We start from the raw sequence: 16,795 nt of genomic DNA, 5'->3' as shown, positions 1-16,795 counted from the left end.
TAATGATTGGATTTCAAAAAAGCTTTAGATATAAAAACTAGAGAGGCAGTTTTATATCAGTTTTTGGCTCACTTTCCTTATTGTCTTCACATACTAAGCTTCTAGAACTACTTTCATATGCATAAACACACATATATGTGTTCATGTACACATGTGAAAATACTCTAAAATACATAGAAAATGGGTGGAAAGATATACATCAAACTAATTAAAAGGGGCCCTGACCGGTTGGCTCAGTGGGAGAGTGTCAGCCCAGTGTATGGAGGTCCCTGGTTCAATTCCAGTCAGGGCACACAGGAGAAGTGACTATCTTCTTCTCTACCCTTCTCTCTTCTTTCCCACCTCCTCCACTGCAGCTATGGCTCAATTGGCTCCAGTGAGTTGGCTGTAGGTGCGAAGGATGGCTCCATGGCCTCCACCTCAGGCACTAAAAATAGCTCAGTTGCTGAGCAATGGAGCAATGCCCCAGAGGGGCAGAGTATCCCCCGTAAGGGGCTTGCTGGGTGAATCCTGGTCTGAGCACATCTGGGAGTCTGTCTCTCTGCCTCCTCTTCTATCAATTAAAAAAAAAAATTAAAGGGATAATTTTTATGACTTTTTTCCGACTATACATGTATTCCTTTCGACATTAAAGTGTCAATGACACATTGAGCAATAAAATATTTTTTAAATCACTATCTTATTCATACTATTTATAAGTATTAATGTACTACCTTAAAAAACATTTATATTTTTGTTTTTAAATAATTACAACCTTGCAATATGACATGCTTTCAGAGTACAAGTTTGCTTTCCCTAATGCCAGAAATGGTCTACCATTTTACTAGCTAACACCCTCCTGCTGAGTTTGTTTCTATTAAAAAAGAGACAAGGCCCTGGCCAGTTGGCTCAGTGGTAGAGCATCGGCCTGGCATACAGGAGTCCCGGGTTCAATTCCTGGCCAGGGCACACAGAAGAAGCGCCCATCTGCTTCTCCACTCCTCCCCCTCTCCTTCCACACTGTCTCTCTCTTCCCCTCCCGCAGCCAAGGCTCCACTGGAGCAAAGTCTAAGATTACATAACCATAGACTTTCTAGCTGGAAAAGACCTTAGAAAACCTCTATTTTAGCTCTCCATTTTCCAGGTGAGAAACAAACTGAGGACCAAAGAAGAAGACTTGACAAAAATGTAGAAGAAAGTAATGGCTGGTTAGAACTGGAATCCAGGTCTCTGCAACACAATCTAGGCCACATAGCTGTTCAAGCTAAAGAAATTAAAGGAGCAACTTCTAAATTAGATCCATTCAAACTAGTCCTCTGTTGCCATCTTTCGTTACTGTTATGAACAAAGGAAAATATTTTTGCCTAATTTTAAAATGTGAGCAAACTCTATATTCAGTATTTTTATTTACAGCTTGAGAAAATTATGGCAATGACTTAAAGATTAAATATGATGCTTGGCACTTAACTCTGAGCTTTGGTGGATAAAGCTGCGTGTTTTTAAATTAGTTGCCCTGCTGGGAACAGCATTTAGAATTGAAACCTTATCCTGATCTCAGACATCAATATAGCCTATCATTTGCTTCCTACGTGTATTGTTTTTTTCTTTCTTTTGACAGCAGTCCTGGCATCTCAGATCATCCTATACAGATTTCCTTTATAATAACTGATAAGGACATGTTGTTTTTAATGGCCTTGTAAAATGAAACTACAATTCTTATTCTTTTGGAAATCATTTTTCTGTTTCCTAACTATATATAATCTATCCATCTTTATAGCCTCTGTGAACTGACACACTGTTTTCAACATCTTGTCTGTTCTTTTGTAGCGAGTTAATATATTCTGATTGGAGCTCAAGATCAATCTAAGACATTGTTTTCTGACAATATATAATAATCATGGCAACAGTCAGTGGTTTAATGGTTGTTAAAATTACTGCAGGCCCTATGTTGTTGCTACTTTATTATCAACCTTCCTAAATGATGACAGATAAACATCCCATAGAGACATCAATTTTTATGACCTAATTATTACAAATAAGTAATTCTAAGCACTCATTATTACTAATGCTGTAAGAAAACCAAATCAAAGTCCTATTCTAAGTAAGCAGCTTTACTAAAAGAATTAAATATACTAATATTGAGTGACTTAGATTACAAGCATATGGTAATTTTTTCTTTATACAGATGCTGATAGTAAACTGGGTATACTGATTTATAGCATTAGTATTATTCCTCACTTTATTACAGGTATGATTTTTCAGTTGTAAAATACTATTTAGAGCAGCGGTTCTCAACCTGTGGGTCACGACCCCGGCGGGAGTCGAACGACCAAAACACAGGGGTCGCCTAAAACCATTGGAAATACGTATTTTATTTAGAGGGTCAGTATTTATAAGTAATTCTGTTGTATTTTTAGTTTAAACAAAGCTACAATCTCTAATGCAAAAACAGAACTATGGTACATCTATAGAGCTGTTCTTAGATTATATTCCACTTAGAAAACAAAATATTATTAACCAATAACATCTTACATATATTCACCTTAAGTAAACAATATTCTATTTGCATTTCCTATTCGTTTATAAAGATCTTGTAAATCCAGCATAATGTAATTGGCTTGGCATATAAGCATATAACACCCACATGCACACCCTATCTATATATACTTCAATAGCATAGTCATGATATATTTCAAAGTGTATACTCTACGTAGTATATACTTATGTTTGTTCCATCAATAAATGGGGGCCACAATGGAGGGAAATCCTTCCCATTTTGTCTTGTATCTCATACTTTAAAAAAAATCTCCCCTTCCTCTCCAAACAGTATTTGATGTCACTTGAAATCATTTTTCCTGGCAGTCATAATATTCAGACTGGTAATATTTGAAAGGGGGAGAACACACACTTTGTCATTATAACTTAAAATCATTCTAAGAGCAGTTTCTAGAGAAAAATTTAGTAAATCCTACAGGTCATCTAAATAATGTCGCAAATAAGCTGAGAAAAAGAAGACAGTTACCAGAAAGTGGGATTGACTTCAGCACAGAGATAAACTTCTGGATGAGTTGTGAAAGAAATCTTCTTTCTTGATAGGCTCTAAAATCAGAGATAAAGCACTGACCATTATTTTAAAAATAATTTCCAAAGTAAAAATGTTGAACAAGCCTTTCTTACACTGTTCACATGTTCCCTTTCTCTCTGAAACTGGGCCCATAGTGAGCACACAGCGTCTCCTTCAAATGGAACTACAGCAGGACATGAAAAGGAGCCGCCTCATCACTGGCCTAGCATGCCACCGAAGAAAGCACCTCTCTCTTCTTCATGTAAGTTTTACCTTATGATTTAACAGTCAGGACAGGAAAAGAGTTTTCAAATTTTTATTTATAGCCTGCCCTTAATGTTAAAAATCTAATATTTAAGTATGCAGTTAAAATAAGATGAACAGTTTTATACTTTAATACAAAGTATTAAATATAATAGAGTATTAAAATGTCTAAATATTAAATGTCAATTTAAAGAACAATTTTCTAAGCCCTGGCCGGTTGGCTCAGTGGTAGAGCGTCGGCCTGGGGTGAAGATGTCCCGGGTTCGATTCCCGGCCAGGGCACATAGGAGAAGCGCCCATCTGCTTCTCCACCCCTCCCCCTCTCCTTCCTCTCTGTCTCTCTCTTCCCTTCCCGCAGCCAAGGCTCCATTGGAGTAAAGATGGCCCGGTCACTGGGGATGGCTCCTTAGCCTCTGCCCCAGGCGCTAGAGTGGCACTGGTCCCGACAGAGCGACCCCCCCGGAGGGGCAGAGTGTTGCCCCCTGGTGGGCGTGCTGGGTGGATCCCGGTCGGGTGCATGCAGGAGTCTGTCTGTCTCTCCCCGTTTCCACCTTCAGAGAAATACAAAAAAAAAAAAAAAAAAAAAATTCTAATCCTTACTAATTTAGGATGCACTAGGTACCAATTAATTCACAAACAATCATCAGGTCCTGGATAGCTGCAAATGATTATGCCAGTCCTGCTGGCAATACAAAATAACAAGTTATAGAATATAAAGACAGTTAGTAAAACAAACGAGTATGTAATTAATGAAACTAGCTGACGTTCATTGAGCACTTACTGTGGCAGGATGAGCTGTGTTAAGTACTTCATAAAAACAATCTCATTTAATGCAAAAAACCATTCTATGAAATAGGTACTATTATCTCAATTTCACAATGAGGCTCAAACACATGAGGTTATTTGCCCAAAGTTACACAGCAGCTGAGTGGGGAACCTAGTTAAGTCTACTTGTAGAATAAAACTCTAAGTAAACAATGGTGCATTTTCTAACCTTTACACAAAACAGGTGGTGCTTCAATAAAAAACACAGCACGATTCAAGAATTCCAAACAAAGCCCCACACCACCGCCTAAAGCAGCCATTCTGGAAGAGTGTTTAGAAAGTTAACCTTCAATTAAATGGAGTGGAGAGGAAAGTGCCCTTAGGGAAGGAGTATTTGTTAAGAAATAATAGAGAGACTAGTCCGGGAATGTGGGAGAGACACAAGAAATAGCTGGAGGTTTCTGGATGCCACTGTAAGGAGTTCAGAGCTTATCCTGTGGGAACTAGGAAACCACTGAATGCTTGTTAGTAGAAATAAGACAAAGTACACATAATTTCCTATGAAGATTCTAGTTAGGCTCATTATTTTAGGAAAGCTACAAGAAACATCACAGGAATTTACTGTAGTGGTTTAGTCCAGAGGCTACGTTCGGTAAACTGGTGTGTTTAGGTTTGCTCGCTTGGGTTCTGCGTTGGCACGGGGCAGCGCCATGTGTGTACAGTCTGTGGAAGGCTGCGGGTGCTTGCCCCCAGGGCGGCAGATTGCGGATTGCCTCCCTGCTTGGGAGGGGCCCTAGGTTGTAGCTGGAGAAGGGTTTTTTCCTCCTCCAGCCTGTTTTGCTGGAGAGTGCAGAGAGAGAGAGCTGAGGGGCCTGAGAGCCTTGAGATTTCGGCCTGGTCTGTTTGGCTGGGGGTGCTGTTTTGCTGGTGGGGGCCTGAGAGTCTGGGTGAGTCCGGAGGGAGAAAGGGAAGCAGTCTTCCCTGCCTGTCTGCTTGTCTGCAGTTAGGAGATTTTAAATTTTATTTATTTATTCATTTTAGAGAGGATGGTGGGAGATAAAGAGAGAGAGAGAGAAAGGGGAGGAGCAGGAAGCATCAACTCCCATATGTGCCTTGACCAGGCAAGCCAGGGCTTTGAACCGGCAACCTCAGTGTCTCCAGGTTTATGCTTTATCCACTGCGCCACCACAGGTCAGGCCCGTCAGGAGATTTTAATAAACGGAATGGCCCACTGTGTTCCAGCTCCACATTTCCTTCACTGTTGCCCGAATCAAATGTGAATCTGCATGGCCACGGCCACTGGACTTACAGGCTATACAGGCCTCAACTAGGCAACAGCAGTGTGAATAGACAAGACAGGAGATGAGGGACGGAGGAAACGATGAATCTGAAAGCACTGGCTGACCGGACAGATAAATAGTGAATCAGAGAATCAGAGTGCTCCAAGCCCAAATGGCTGAAAAAATTCAGAGGAAATGGGCAGAAAGGTGAGTTTGGGAGGAAAAAACAGTGAGTATTACTGGGTTAAGGCTAACTGGAATTCATGGCAATGTATCTAAACAGAAGTATACAGCAAAGAGTTATATGAAGACAGGAAAGTACAGAAGTCAGGGCAAGAGAGGTTAAGGGTAAATCATACTGAGATATGCCTGCTCTTGGGGAAAACTGCATTAAACAGATAAATTGTTTAGTGTATTATGTATTAGATGGTGATCTATGCTAAGGAGAGCAGGAATTACTCTCCATATGGTCTCTGCTATATCGCCTATACCTTCAATAATACAGGGAAAAAAATCATAAACACTTGATTATTTGTTGAACAAATGAATAAATTATGATTAGAACATATAAAAGTCATTGTTAAGAGTGAGGAAGTGGCCTGACCAGGAGGAGGCGCAGTGGATACTGTCAGCCTGGGGCACTGAGGACCCCAGTTCAAAACCCCAAGTTCGCCAGCTTGAGCACGGGGTCGCCAGCTTGAGCGTGGGATCATAGACATGACCCCACGGTCACTGGCTTGAGCCCAAGGTCCCAACCAAGGCATATATGAGAAGCAATCAATGAACAACTAAAAAGTGCCTCAACTACGAGTTGATAATCCTCACCTCTCTCACTTCCTGACTGACTATCTGTTTCTCTCTTGATAAAAAAATAAAAAAAGAGTGAGGGAGTAAAAAAAAGAAAGAAAAGTTGTATCGACAGCCTGAAGATTGTGGAGAAAATTACAAATCACTGATAACAGACAGACTATGGACAACAGGGAGGGAGAAGACAACTGATGTACTTATCCCTGGGGCAGAGAGAAAAGGAAGATGGACTTATCCTGGGGCAGAGAGAAGGGAAAGATGGACTCATCCTGGGGCAGAGAGAAGGGGAAGATGGACTCATCCTGGGGCAGAGAGAAGGGGAAGATGGACTTATCCTGGGGCAGAGAGAAGGGGAAGATGGACTCATCCTGGGGCAGAGAGAAAGGGAAGATGGACTTATCCTGGGGCAGAGAGAAGGGGAAGATGGACTTATCCTGGGGCAGAGAGAAGGGGAAGATGGACTCATCCTGGGACAGAGAGAAGGGGAAGATGGACTCATCCTGGGGCAGAGAGAAAGGGAAGATGGACTCATCCTGGGACAGAGAGAAGGGGAAGATGGACTCATCCTGGGGCAGAGAGAAGGGGAAGATGGACTCATCCTGGGGCAGAGAGAAGGGGAAGATGGACTCATCCTGGGACAGAGAGAAGGGGAAGATGGACTCATCCTGGGACAGAGAGAAGGGGAAGATGGACTTATCCTGGGGAAGATGGACTTATCCTGGGGCAGAGAGAAGGGGAAGATGGACTTATCCTGGGGCAGAGAGAAGGGGAAGATGGACTCATCCTGGGAAAGAGAGAAGGGGAAGATGGACTTATCCTGGGGAAGATGGACTTATCCTGGGGCAGAGAGAAAGGGAAGATGGACTTATCCTGGGGCAGAGAGAAAGGGAAGATGGACTTATCCTGGGGCAGAGAGAAGGGGAAGATGGACTTATCCTGGGGCAGAGAGAAGGGGAAGATGGACTTATCCTGGGGCAGAGAGAAGGGGAAGATGGACTTATCCTGGGGCAGAGAGAAGGGGAAGATGGACTTATCCTGGGGAAGATGGACTTATCCTGGGGCAGAGAGAAGGGGAAGATGGACTTATCCTGGGGCAGAGAGAAGGGGAAGATGGACTCATCCTGGGGCAGAGAGAAAGGGAAGATGGACTTATCCTGGGGCAGAGAGAAGGGGAAGATGGACTCATCTACCAAAGGGACTGGCAAACCAGTCAACATCACTACGACCCACAACCCGACATAATAAACCAGCACGGAACGAAGCTTGGGTGACATACTGTTCTCTTGCTTCTGGATCCATCTTTTCATCATTCTTTTTAATCAAATTCCAGAATTTTCTTAGCTTAGGTGTCTTTTTTAATTCTAATTCCAATCGTGCCTGAAAGGATAATGAGATATTAAATCACCAGTAACTCCAAGTTTACCAGGATAAAGATTGATCAACTTTTAGTTTTCTTTTTTTTTTGTATTTTTCTGAAGCTGGAAACTGGGAGAGATAGTCAGACAGACTCCCGAATGCGCCCGACCGGGATCCATCCGGCATGCCCACCAGGGGTGATGCTCTGCCCCTCCAGGGCATTGCTCTGCCACGACCAGAGCCACTCTAGCGCCTGGGGCAGAGGCCAAGGAGCCATCCCCAGCGCCCGGGCCATCTTTGCTCCAATGGAGTCTTGGCTGCGGGAGGGGAAGAGAGAGACAGAGAGGAAGGAGGGGGGAGGGTGGAGAAGCAAATGGGCGCTTCTCCTATGTGCCCTGGCCGGGAATCAAACCCGGGTCCCCCGCAGGCCAGGCTGACGCTCTACCGCTGAGCCAACCGGCCAGGGCCAACTTTTAGTTTTCTAACACACGACTACAACACAGAGCAACGGGGTGACACCTGAGAGCAGTGCGGCCACACCTGGGAACCGAGAAACTAAAAACGCAGTTCAAAAAACTGTTCCATTCTAGCACTTGGTAACAGAAAAGAATTAAGACAAAAGAAACTGCCTTTCTAGTCAAGATTTTTAAGCTCAATAATCATTTAAATTCCTTCTTCCTTTCTAAAATTAGCTTCAGTTTGAAAAATATGAGCATTAAAACTTATAAGCAAAATGATTGAAAAGTTTGAAAAATGAATCTGGAATAGTGAACATAAAACATTATTACAAGTAGACAAGGTAATGTCCACATCACCATGTTCTTTCATATGGCACTTAGTGGTTTTTAACTTAACAGGAATTATTTATACATGCCTTTTTTCATCCTCATCAACTGGTACGAACAAAGGAGCTCACGTATCTGAGTGTCTGCAAACACTCACAAGAGGGAAATGGAATCCTGAATAAAGTATTTCACTGAAATTTGAGTTTTATCATTACTCCCTAAGTTCTTTTAATTTGACTTTGGTATCAGTATGTATTTCTAATGAAGATCGAGTGACAAAATGAAGTCATTAATATTAAACATGATTCAGACCTTCTCCTATAGCTCTATGTACATTCCAATCATGTTTGAGTCTCATCCAAAGACATATATAATAACCGTATTTTGCTAAATTAAGGCTCTTCTATATGAGCTCAATAGATATTACCTTATTTCACCTTACACTACAGAAATTAAGTAAAATATATATTAATCTGAACCTAAGAACTTTAAAAAACATTTATGATGAGATTAATGCATAATAAATTAAATTTTTTAAGCAGGAAAGGGAAGTTTTAGTTTCCATGTTATATTCACATTAAAGCTATATATAAAGTGTACAACCACATGTTACACACATAACCCAGACAAGTAAGTTTCTGAAAGTAGATACTTACCGACTGTAAGCCCAGCCACATTGGGAGGGAGATAAGCTGCTGTACTTGACTTCGTATCAAGTCGACTTCCTGTGTAAAGTATGAAGAAAACAAGTTTATAATAAACCAGAATTTTAACCGAAGTCTTTTCAAGTTCTAGGGAGAAACATGCCACGAGTACTTTCAAATTAATGATGTTGTAATAATTAGAAGTTCGATATTTTGTTTCAAAAGATACAGTCAATCCTTGTTACTTGCAAATTCTAGATTTATGAATTTACCTAATTGGAAAAATGTATTTGTAACCCCAAATTCAATACTCCTGACGCTTTCACAGCACAGACAGCACACAGCCGCGAACAATGGGAGCTGCCCAACATGCACACTTCTGGCTGTCTGCTTCTTTCAACTCTATAAATAAGTGTTCTTTTCCTTGTAGTGCTATATTTTCACATTTGTGTGATTTTTGTTGGTGGTTTTGCTATTGAAAATGGCCCCCAACAACAGGGTCAAAGTGTTGTCTATTGTTCCTAGGCTCAACAAGGGTGTGAGATGTACGTTACGGAGAAAATATGTTATTCAAGGTTCATTCAGACATAAGTTATAGCGCTGTTTGCCATAAGTTCAATGTTAATGAATTAACAATATACATTACATAAAGTGTCTTTAAACAGAAAAGCATATAAAATAAGCTTATGTACTGATTGATGAAAATGTGACCAGAGAGGCTTGTTGAACCTAACCCTACAGTGTTCCTCAGGAAGAATGATTCTGTTTTAGTTAATTGAGTGCTCGCAGCAATTTTAAAGAACATAACTACCTCAGAAAATGAGAATTGACAGTATATTGAAAAAAATAAAAGTATTTCAATAAGCTAGCTCTTAAGTTAATTAAGCCTAGCACCAACTAACTAAATATTGTTTTTATTCAATTCTTGATAAGGAATCAGAATTACATTTATTTGTATTTGCTTTCTTTTTTTCTTTTTTCTTTTTAGCAGAGGGCAGCAGACAGGGACAGAAAAGACAGAAAGGGAGAGAGATGAGAAGCATCAACTTGTAGCTACATCAACTCAAAGCTGCAGCACTTTAATTGTTCATTTATTGCTTTCTCCTATGTGCCTTGACCAGGGGCTCCAGCCAAGCCAAGCCAGTGACCCCTTGCTCAAGCCAGCAATCTTGTGCTCAAGCCAGCAACCTTTGGGCTCAAATCAGCAACTACAGGGTCATGTCTATGATCCCATGCTCACGCTGGTAAGCCTGCGCTCAAGCCGGCGACCTTGGGGTTTTGAACCTGGGTCCTCAGCGTCTCAGGCTAACACTTGTTCCACTGCACCACTGTACCACTGCCTGGTCAGGCTGTATTTCCTTTTTTAGTTTAATAAATGTTAAAGAAGTAATAGTGGCATTCAATGGAGACTTGATCTATTTTTTAGAGCCTTTACAAGATCGATGTGAGGTAGTTACATGGAAACCGGTAAGAAGTATCCGTCAATCAACATTCAGTCTTCAGCATAAGAAACAATTCCATGCATTCTCCTGCAGGGGTCTAAGTGCACTATCAAGTCAGAAGCACTTATCCTTAAATAAATAGGTAAATATCTTTAGATAATCACAGTAGGAAAGTGCAAATAAAATATTAATTATTGTAAATATTTAATTTTTAAAAAGGTAATCTTATGAAAGATTAGAAATGCATCATATACAACCCAAGAGATTTTCAAAGTGCCTCCAATCAGTCAATTACAAACAACTCTCCCACTGACCGCGGACCTGTGCAGAAGTATGACTGAAGAACAATGAAACTATTCTTGTATGTAGATTATAGCACAGATCTCATTGCTCAAAGTTCCGATTAACCAGACTCTGCTGTTCTAGCTTGGAGAATTTCAGTTCTCATTATCATTTTTCCTTAAGTATAACAGAAAAAAGGAGTAAGCCCACATCTATTAAAAAGCAAACATCTTATAAAATTAAGAACTGGATGAAATTAAACTGTTAGCATTATCTTCATTCTCCACTACTATGAATGAAGAGTTGGCCACAGAGGTAACCTCATCTACGTTCAGCTTAAAAGAATAAGAAAACCTGAAAGTTCCACCAAAGATAAAGTAAAATTACCAAACTATTGAAGCAGTGATCAAGAAAAAGCAGTAAGACGGTCTGTTCATGGAGTGAAAATTCACCATCAGTTTCAGCCAGTGCTGCTTTCAAGATACATTTGAAAAAGAATGGGAAGTGGTCTGGTTTCTTCTTGAAAGTCTGAAAAAAAAAAAAAACTCATTCAGAAATGGCTTGCTCAATTCTTTTTCTCCCTTAAACAAGTGCTGATAGACTTTTTTTTAGGAGCTTATTAAAAAAAAACAAGTAATAATGAAAAGATCATTTGCTTACTTATAATTTATAGTAGTAAGTCAAATACATGTTTCTGGACTACTGAGAGTTGCAGAACTTTGGCTAATAAAATATTGGCTTTAATTCCTTTATATTTTCTTCTGTAGATAATGCCTACAATTGGCTTAGGTTTTGTTGTTGTATTAAGGATCTAAAGTATTTTAATTCTGACTCAAACAAACGCAACATCTTCAGCAAAATTATAGCACGTCCACTCTAATTAACAAGAACAACCTCTCTAGTTTTATATTCCCTTTTTACTCTTAACATGTAAATTTTTTTAAATATATAACTAATGTAAAAATGTTCAGGTCTCTCTTTGATCTACCTCCCTATCTAGTTTCTGCCACATCTCTCTTCTTTCACTTTGAAAAGTGCTCCAAATGTATGGTCTATACCAGCTGTTTCAGTCATTTCTCTGAAACAAGCTTCCACCCACAGCAACCCCTGACGCTGTTATGAGCGTCAAGTCCAATGGACTCTTTCCCACCCCTTTTCAGTGTGCTCCAGGTTCCTCCTCCTTTGTCACTCATTTGGCAGTGCTCCTAGGGTTCTAGCCTCATTCTGCTACCCTTCCCATTACTTCAACCACCGTATGCTAATGATTGCAAATACAGGGGGTCCTCGAGTTATGACATAGTTTTATTCCTACGACAGTGACGTAACCCAAATTTTGGTGTAAGTCAAAACACACCCTAGCCTAACACAAATGGAAAATTGTGCTTTTAACAGTCCAAAATGGCACAGATAAGCGTACTGGGGGACACCGACCCCCTCAACTCATACGCCTCATTACTGCATATTCTTCCACCAGGCGCAACCAAACTAGTTCACCCACATAGTCTGTAAGTATGATACTAACGGTGTAAGCCAAAACATTCATGTCTCAATTTTTTAAAGTTTTCATGGGTGCGAGTGTCATAAACTCAAAATGTCGTTATGTCAAGACTGTCGTAACCCAAGGACCCCCTGTACATATCCTCAGTTCAGATTTCTCTCTTTAGCTCTAATCCTTACATTTCTTTACTAGACAAGTTCATCTAGATATTACAAAGGCAATTAAAATTTGGTCAATCCAAAACTCAGTTAACAATTTTGTGCCCTCCAAGGTATTCCTCAATCCTCTTTTACCAATGTTGGTAAATGGCATTACCATCTTTTATGTTGAGTTGCCCAAGCCTGAAAGATTATTGAAAATAGTACCCTTCTGGCCCTGGACAGTTGAATCAATGGTAGATCGTCAGCCTAGAGTGTGGATATTCAGGGTTTGATTCCCTGTCCGGAACCCAGGACATCCACTGACATTACCTGTCAGGAGAAGTTATCATCTGCTTCTCCACCCCTCACCTTCCCCCCCCTTCTTTCTCTCTCTCTCTTTTTTCCTCCCACAGCCATGACTCGATTGGTTTGAGCGCATTGGCCCCAGGTGCTGAGGATGGCTCCATGGAGCCTATGCTTCAGGTGCTAAAAATAGCTCAGTTGCGAGCATGGCCCCAGATGGGCAGAGCATTGGCCCTAGATGGGGGTTGCCGGGTAGATCCCAGTCAGGGCGCATGATCCCAGTCAGTCTATCTCCTCTCCTTTCACTTGGAAAAGAAAATAAAAAAAGGAAAAGAAAATAGTACTCTTCTCTAAAGCTACTTCAATTATCCAATCCAATCAACTCTACTTTCTAAGTCTCTGTGCAACCTCTTCTCTTAATCTGTATTGCCATTTCTCTATTTCAAATCACTCAAGTGATCTTTTTAACATGCAAACTGATCATTCTCTGGCTAAAAAGATTTTCTCTCTCCTTTTCTATAGTAGTTTGAAGCAACTTCCAAGAAATCCCTAAGATTTCTCAATAAGACACAGGCCCATATTTTCCTTTGGGATCTAATCTGCCATAAGATGGTAGTCACTTAGTGAACATGTGAAAGATGTGGCCATGCTTTCATCTCAAACAGCCTAACATCTCTTCACTTTGGAGACCGGCCCCTCAAAATAGATGACAAGTATCCATGTCTTTTCTTCATTTAAAAAAGAATAACTGAAAGAGAAAAGGACTCTTGATGAACTGACATTTTTATGGTGGCCAAAGAAAACCTAGATTTTGAACCTCTACTGGCCAAGCCTCTATTACACTAAGCAAAGAGAAAATGTCAAGCTATCAGAAATTGCCAAAAAAGGAAACAGATCCCAAATCAGTGGCAAAGAGAAAACTGAAATTACAATATAAACATCTGTCTTGGCTTTGGAACTACTACTTTATACATATAAAACTGCAAATATATTTTTCCAGTTGTCAAACAAGGAAATTATATTAGCTCATTTGAGCATTATCTATTTGTGCTAATCAATATAAACCTTACTTTATCTGATGTAAAAGTCTTTATAACCCATGTCATTCTTTGTTTCAAACACAAAGCAGAAAAAACAACTCCACATTAATAATTTTTTTAATTAATAATAAATTAGTTTGAAGAAAGTATTGAAACCAGTATTATTTTTCATGTATCTATTTCTTTTTCTTAACATTTACTTTATTATTGGGTAAAGTTCTGTTCCAAAAGCATTACTTATTACCAGTAAATAGTTCCAACTACTTTGTAACAGCTTAAGTGAGCACAGTATGAAATAATTTAGTCTGTTACCTCCCATGCAGGGACATTTTCTCTGAACTTCTCATTCACCATACAACAGATTGACATTAAATAGGCCTTGCTGGACACATCCGGAGAATAGTTCATCCAGAGGTAATTTTCAAGGTACTGGCTGTGAAGAGTGAAAAGGCATAGAATATTTCATTAGTTATTAACAGCTGCAATATGTCATTCACCCAAAAAAGCATAATTATTTACAACCTCCTGAAAACATTTTTAGAATCTATATTTATATTGAGAATCATTCACAAATTTACCAGTAATCTAGGTCACTGCTACTTACTACAAACTATGTACAGCAAATGCAGCTTTGGATAATAAGAATTTTATATTTCAAACAGGAAGACATCAAAGGTTACTGACATGTAATTATCACCAGCAGAACACTAGAGAGTCCCTTATCTCTCTGTAGAGTAAAAAATAAAAACATCTGAAAAATATCAGTTCTAAAATAAAATGGGAAATTTGACAGATAAATGTATCAGAGAAATTAACACTAACTTCTATCAAAACCAAATGACTTCCAGAAACTAAGAAACATACTTAACAATCCAAAAGAGTCTTTATAATATTTAATTTACAAGGTATTCAACATTAAGTCAGTTTTATTTATTTTATTTTTTTTAATTTTATTCATTTTTAGGAGAGAGAGGGAGAGAGAGAGACAGAGAGAAAGAAGGGGGGAGGAGCTGGAAGCATCAACTCCCATATGTGCCTTGACCAGGCAAGCCCAGGGTTTCGAACCAGCGACCTCAGCATTTCCAGGTCGATGATTAAGTCAGTTTTAAAGATAACTAGCACTTTTCCTCTCAAGATGCCAAAATGATTATTTTAAGACTCTAGCCTGACCAGGCAGTGGTGCAGTGGATAGAGCGTTGGCCTGGAATGCAAAGGACCCAGGTTCAAAACAGCAAGGTCGCCAGCTTGAGCGCAGGCTCATCCAGCTTGAGCACGGGGTCGCTAGTTTGAGCGTGGGATCATAGACATGACCCCAAGGTTGCTGGCTTGAGTGTGGGTTTATCCAGCTTGAGCACAGGCTCACCAGCTTGAGCACAGAGTTGCCAGCTTGAGCGTGGGATCATAGACATGACCTCATGGCCGCTGGCTTGAGCCCAAGGTCATTGGCTTGAACAAGAGGTCACTTGCTCTGCTGTAACACCCCCCTACCCCCATCAAGGCACATATGAGAAAGCAATCACTGAACTAAGGTGCCGCAAAGAAGAATTGATGCTTCTCATCTCTCTCCCTTCCTGTCTGTCTGTCCCTATCAGTCCCTCTCTCTGTCTCTTTCACTGTCTGTCACACAAAAAAAAAATCAAAAAAAAAACCAAAAACTTTGGTGAGAATATTCCTAAACAAATCACATATTTCTGATTTACAAAACATAACTTAGTCATTTTTTATCATTCTGGGTAGTTATAAGCATTGATTACTGTAGTGGGCAGTACTTGAAAGCACTAATTTTAAAAAGCAGGATTTTTTAGTTCCTACTTTAAATCATTCCATGTGCACAACATTTTAATCACTTATACGTGTGTGCATGTGCACACACAGTTAAGTGCTTTCGATTCCACTATGCATCACAATTTTTCCACTACTTCTTAAACACTTCGAAGGTCTGCTCACCTCAGTATTTCCATGAGTCTACCTTAAACAATTATTCTTGCTTAATTTGTGAGAACCTAGGAAACTGGGTAAGTAACATTTTACTCAAAATAATGGTCAAAAGGTCTCAAGTTAGAGACTAGAGCACTCTTTCATAAATAAAATACATAAAGATTAATTTCATTCCTTTCTTATAAGTTTAAACTTCTTTTTCCTGAATTGTGTCCATTATAGTAAGCTACTGTTAGCAGTAGTCTGTTAGTGTGTCTGATATAGCTTTATTTCATGATGATTTAGCTGGTTATAAAATTCTTTCTAGGTTGATAGTTATGTTTTTCTATGTATTAATCTCACTCTATTATTTTCTTTATTATTACAATTGAGAATTTTACATTCAATCTATTTTCCTTCCTCGTTTCTGAGTAATGTCTTTCTCCAGCAGATTTTAAGATCTTCACTCTTTCTTTGCTACTTGCAGTTGCTCTGTTCAAAATTTGCCTTGTCACATAGAAATTACATAAAAGCTTCTAACAACCCAGTTCTTCAGTTATTAAAAGTCATTCACTGTCACTGGCATCTGCCATCTGTTCTGTTGCTTTCTCCTTCCTGCACTGCTCTTGGTATTTGATATTTGCCAGAACCATAGAATTCTGATTTCCTCCGAATTGTTTATCAGGATCCTCTCAATTTTTTCTGTCTTCTTGAAAGATGGCATGATACAATAAAAAGGGCATATCAATCTAAGGGTCAGATGATTCCAATTTCTAGCCTCAGTGTTCTCCCCTATAAAATAAGGAAGATCTTACTAGGGTTATTTAGACCTTAAATGAGATCAAGTATTCAATACAATACTATTATTAGGATATAGGAGGCAGTTAACTTACTAGTTAATAGTTAATTGACAACTATAAACTTGAATTTCTCTCTGTAAAAATGATAAGAACACCTATTTCATGCCATTTTTTATTTTGGTGAGGATCAAATCAGTGTGTGGGTGGAGTGAGAGTTGCTAACACAGTCTCTGACCTCTGATGTAGATACACCTCAAGGTAGGGTAGAGAAGCAGAAAAATGAGCTTTGGCATCAGACACTGGTGTCCCAGCTCTGACAACTGTTTAACTGCATTATTTTGAACAAATTACTTAATATCGCTGATCTCAGTTTCTTCCTCCACTAAATAGAAAGTATAGTACTGACTCTCAGGGTTGCTACAAGAGCTC

General features: G+C 39.6%; 1 protein-coding gene and 1 non-coding gene across 2 annotated transcripts in view; one reads left to right on the top strand and one right to left on the bottom strand.

The window, feature by feature from the left end:
- AQR (aquarius intron-binding spliceosomal factor) overlaps positions 1 to 16,795 on the bottom strand; it is a 104,844-nt gene that overhangs the window by 74,329 nt on the left and 13,720 nt on the right. Inside the window, exons 5-9 of the mRNA XM_066388467.1 lie at positions 13,962 to 14,082; positions 11,056 to 11,196; positions 8,957 to 9,025; positions 7,436 to 7,536; positions 3,002 to 3,078 (exon numbers count right to left, since the gene is read on the bottom strand). Coding sequence (XP_066244564.1) covers positions 3,002 to 3,078; positions 7,436 to 7,536; positions 8,957 to 9,025; positions 11,056 to 11,196; positions 13,962 to 14,082 — 509 coding nt within the window. The remainder of the gene's footprint in view (positions 1 to 3,001; positions 3,079 to 7,435; positions 7,537 to 8,956; positions 9,026 to 11,055; positions 11,197 to 13,961; positions 14,083 to 16,795) is intronic.
- TRNAP-GGG (transfer RNA proline (anticodon GGG)) lies at positions 3,514 to 3,589 on the top strand. Its single transcript has one exon. It is a non-coding gene; the product is annotated as a tRNA-Pro (tRNA).

Source organism: Saccopteryx leptura, chromosome 6, assembly GCF_036850995.1.
Source record: "Saccopteryx leptura isolate mSacLep1 chromosome 6, mSacLep1_pri_phased_curated, whole genome shotgun sequence".
Lineage (NCBI taxonomy): Eukaryota > Metazoa > Chordata > Mammalia > Chiroptera > Emballonuridae > Saccopteryx > Saccopteryx leptura.
This window is presented reverse-complemented; position numbering and strand designations above follow the sequence as displayed.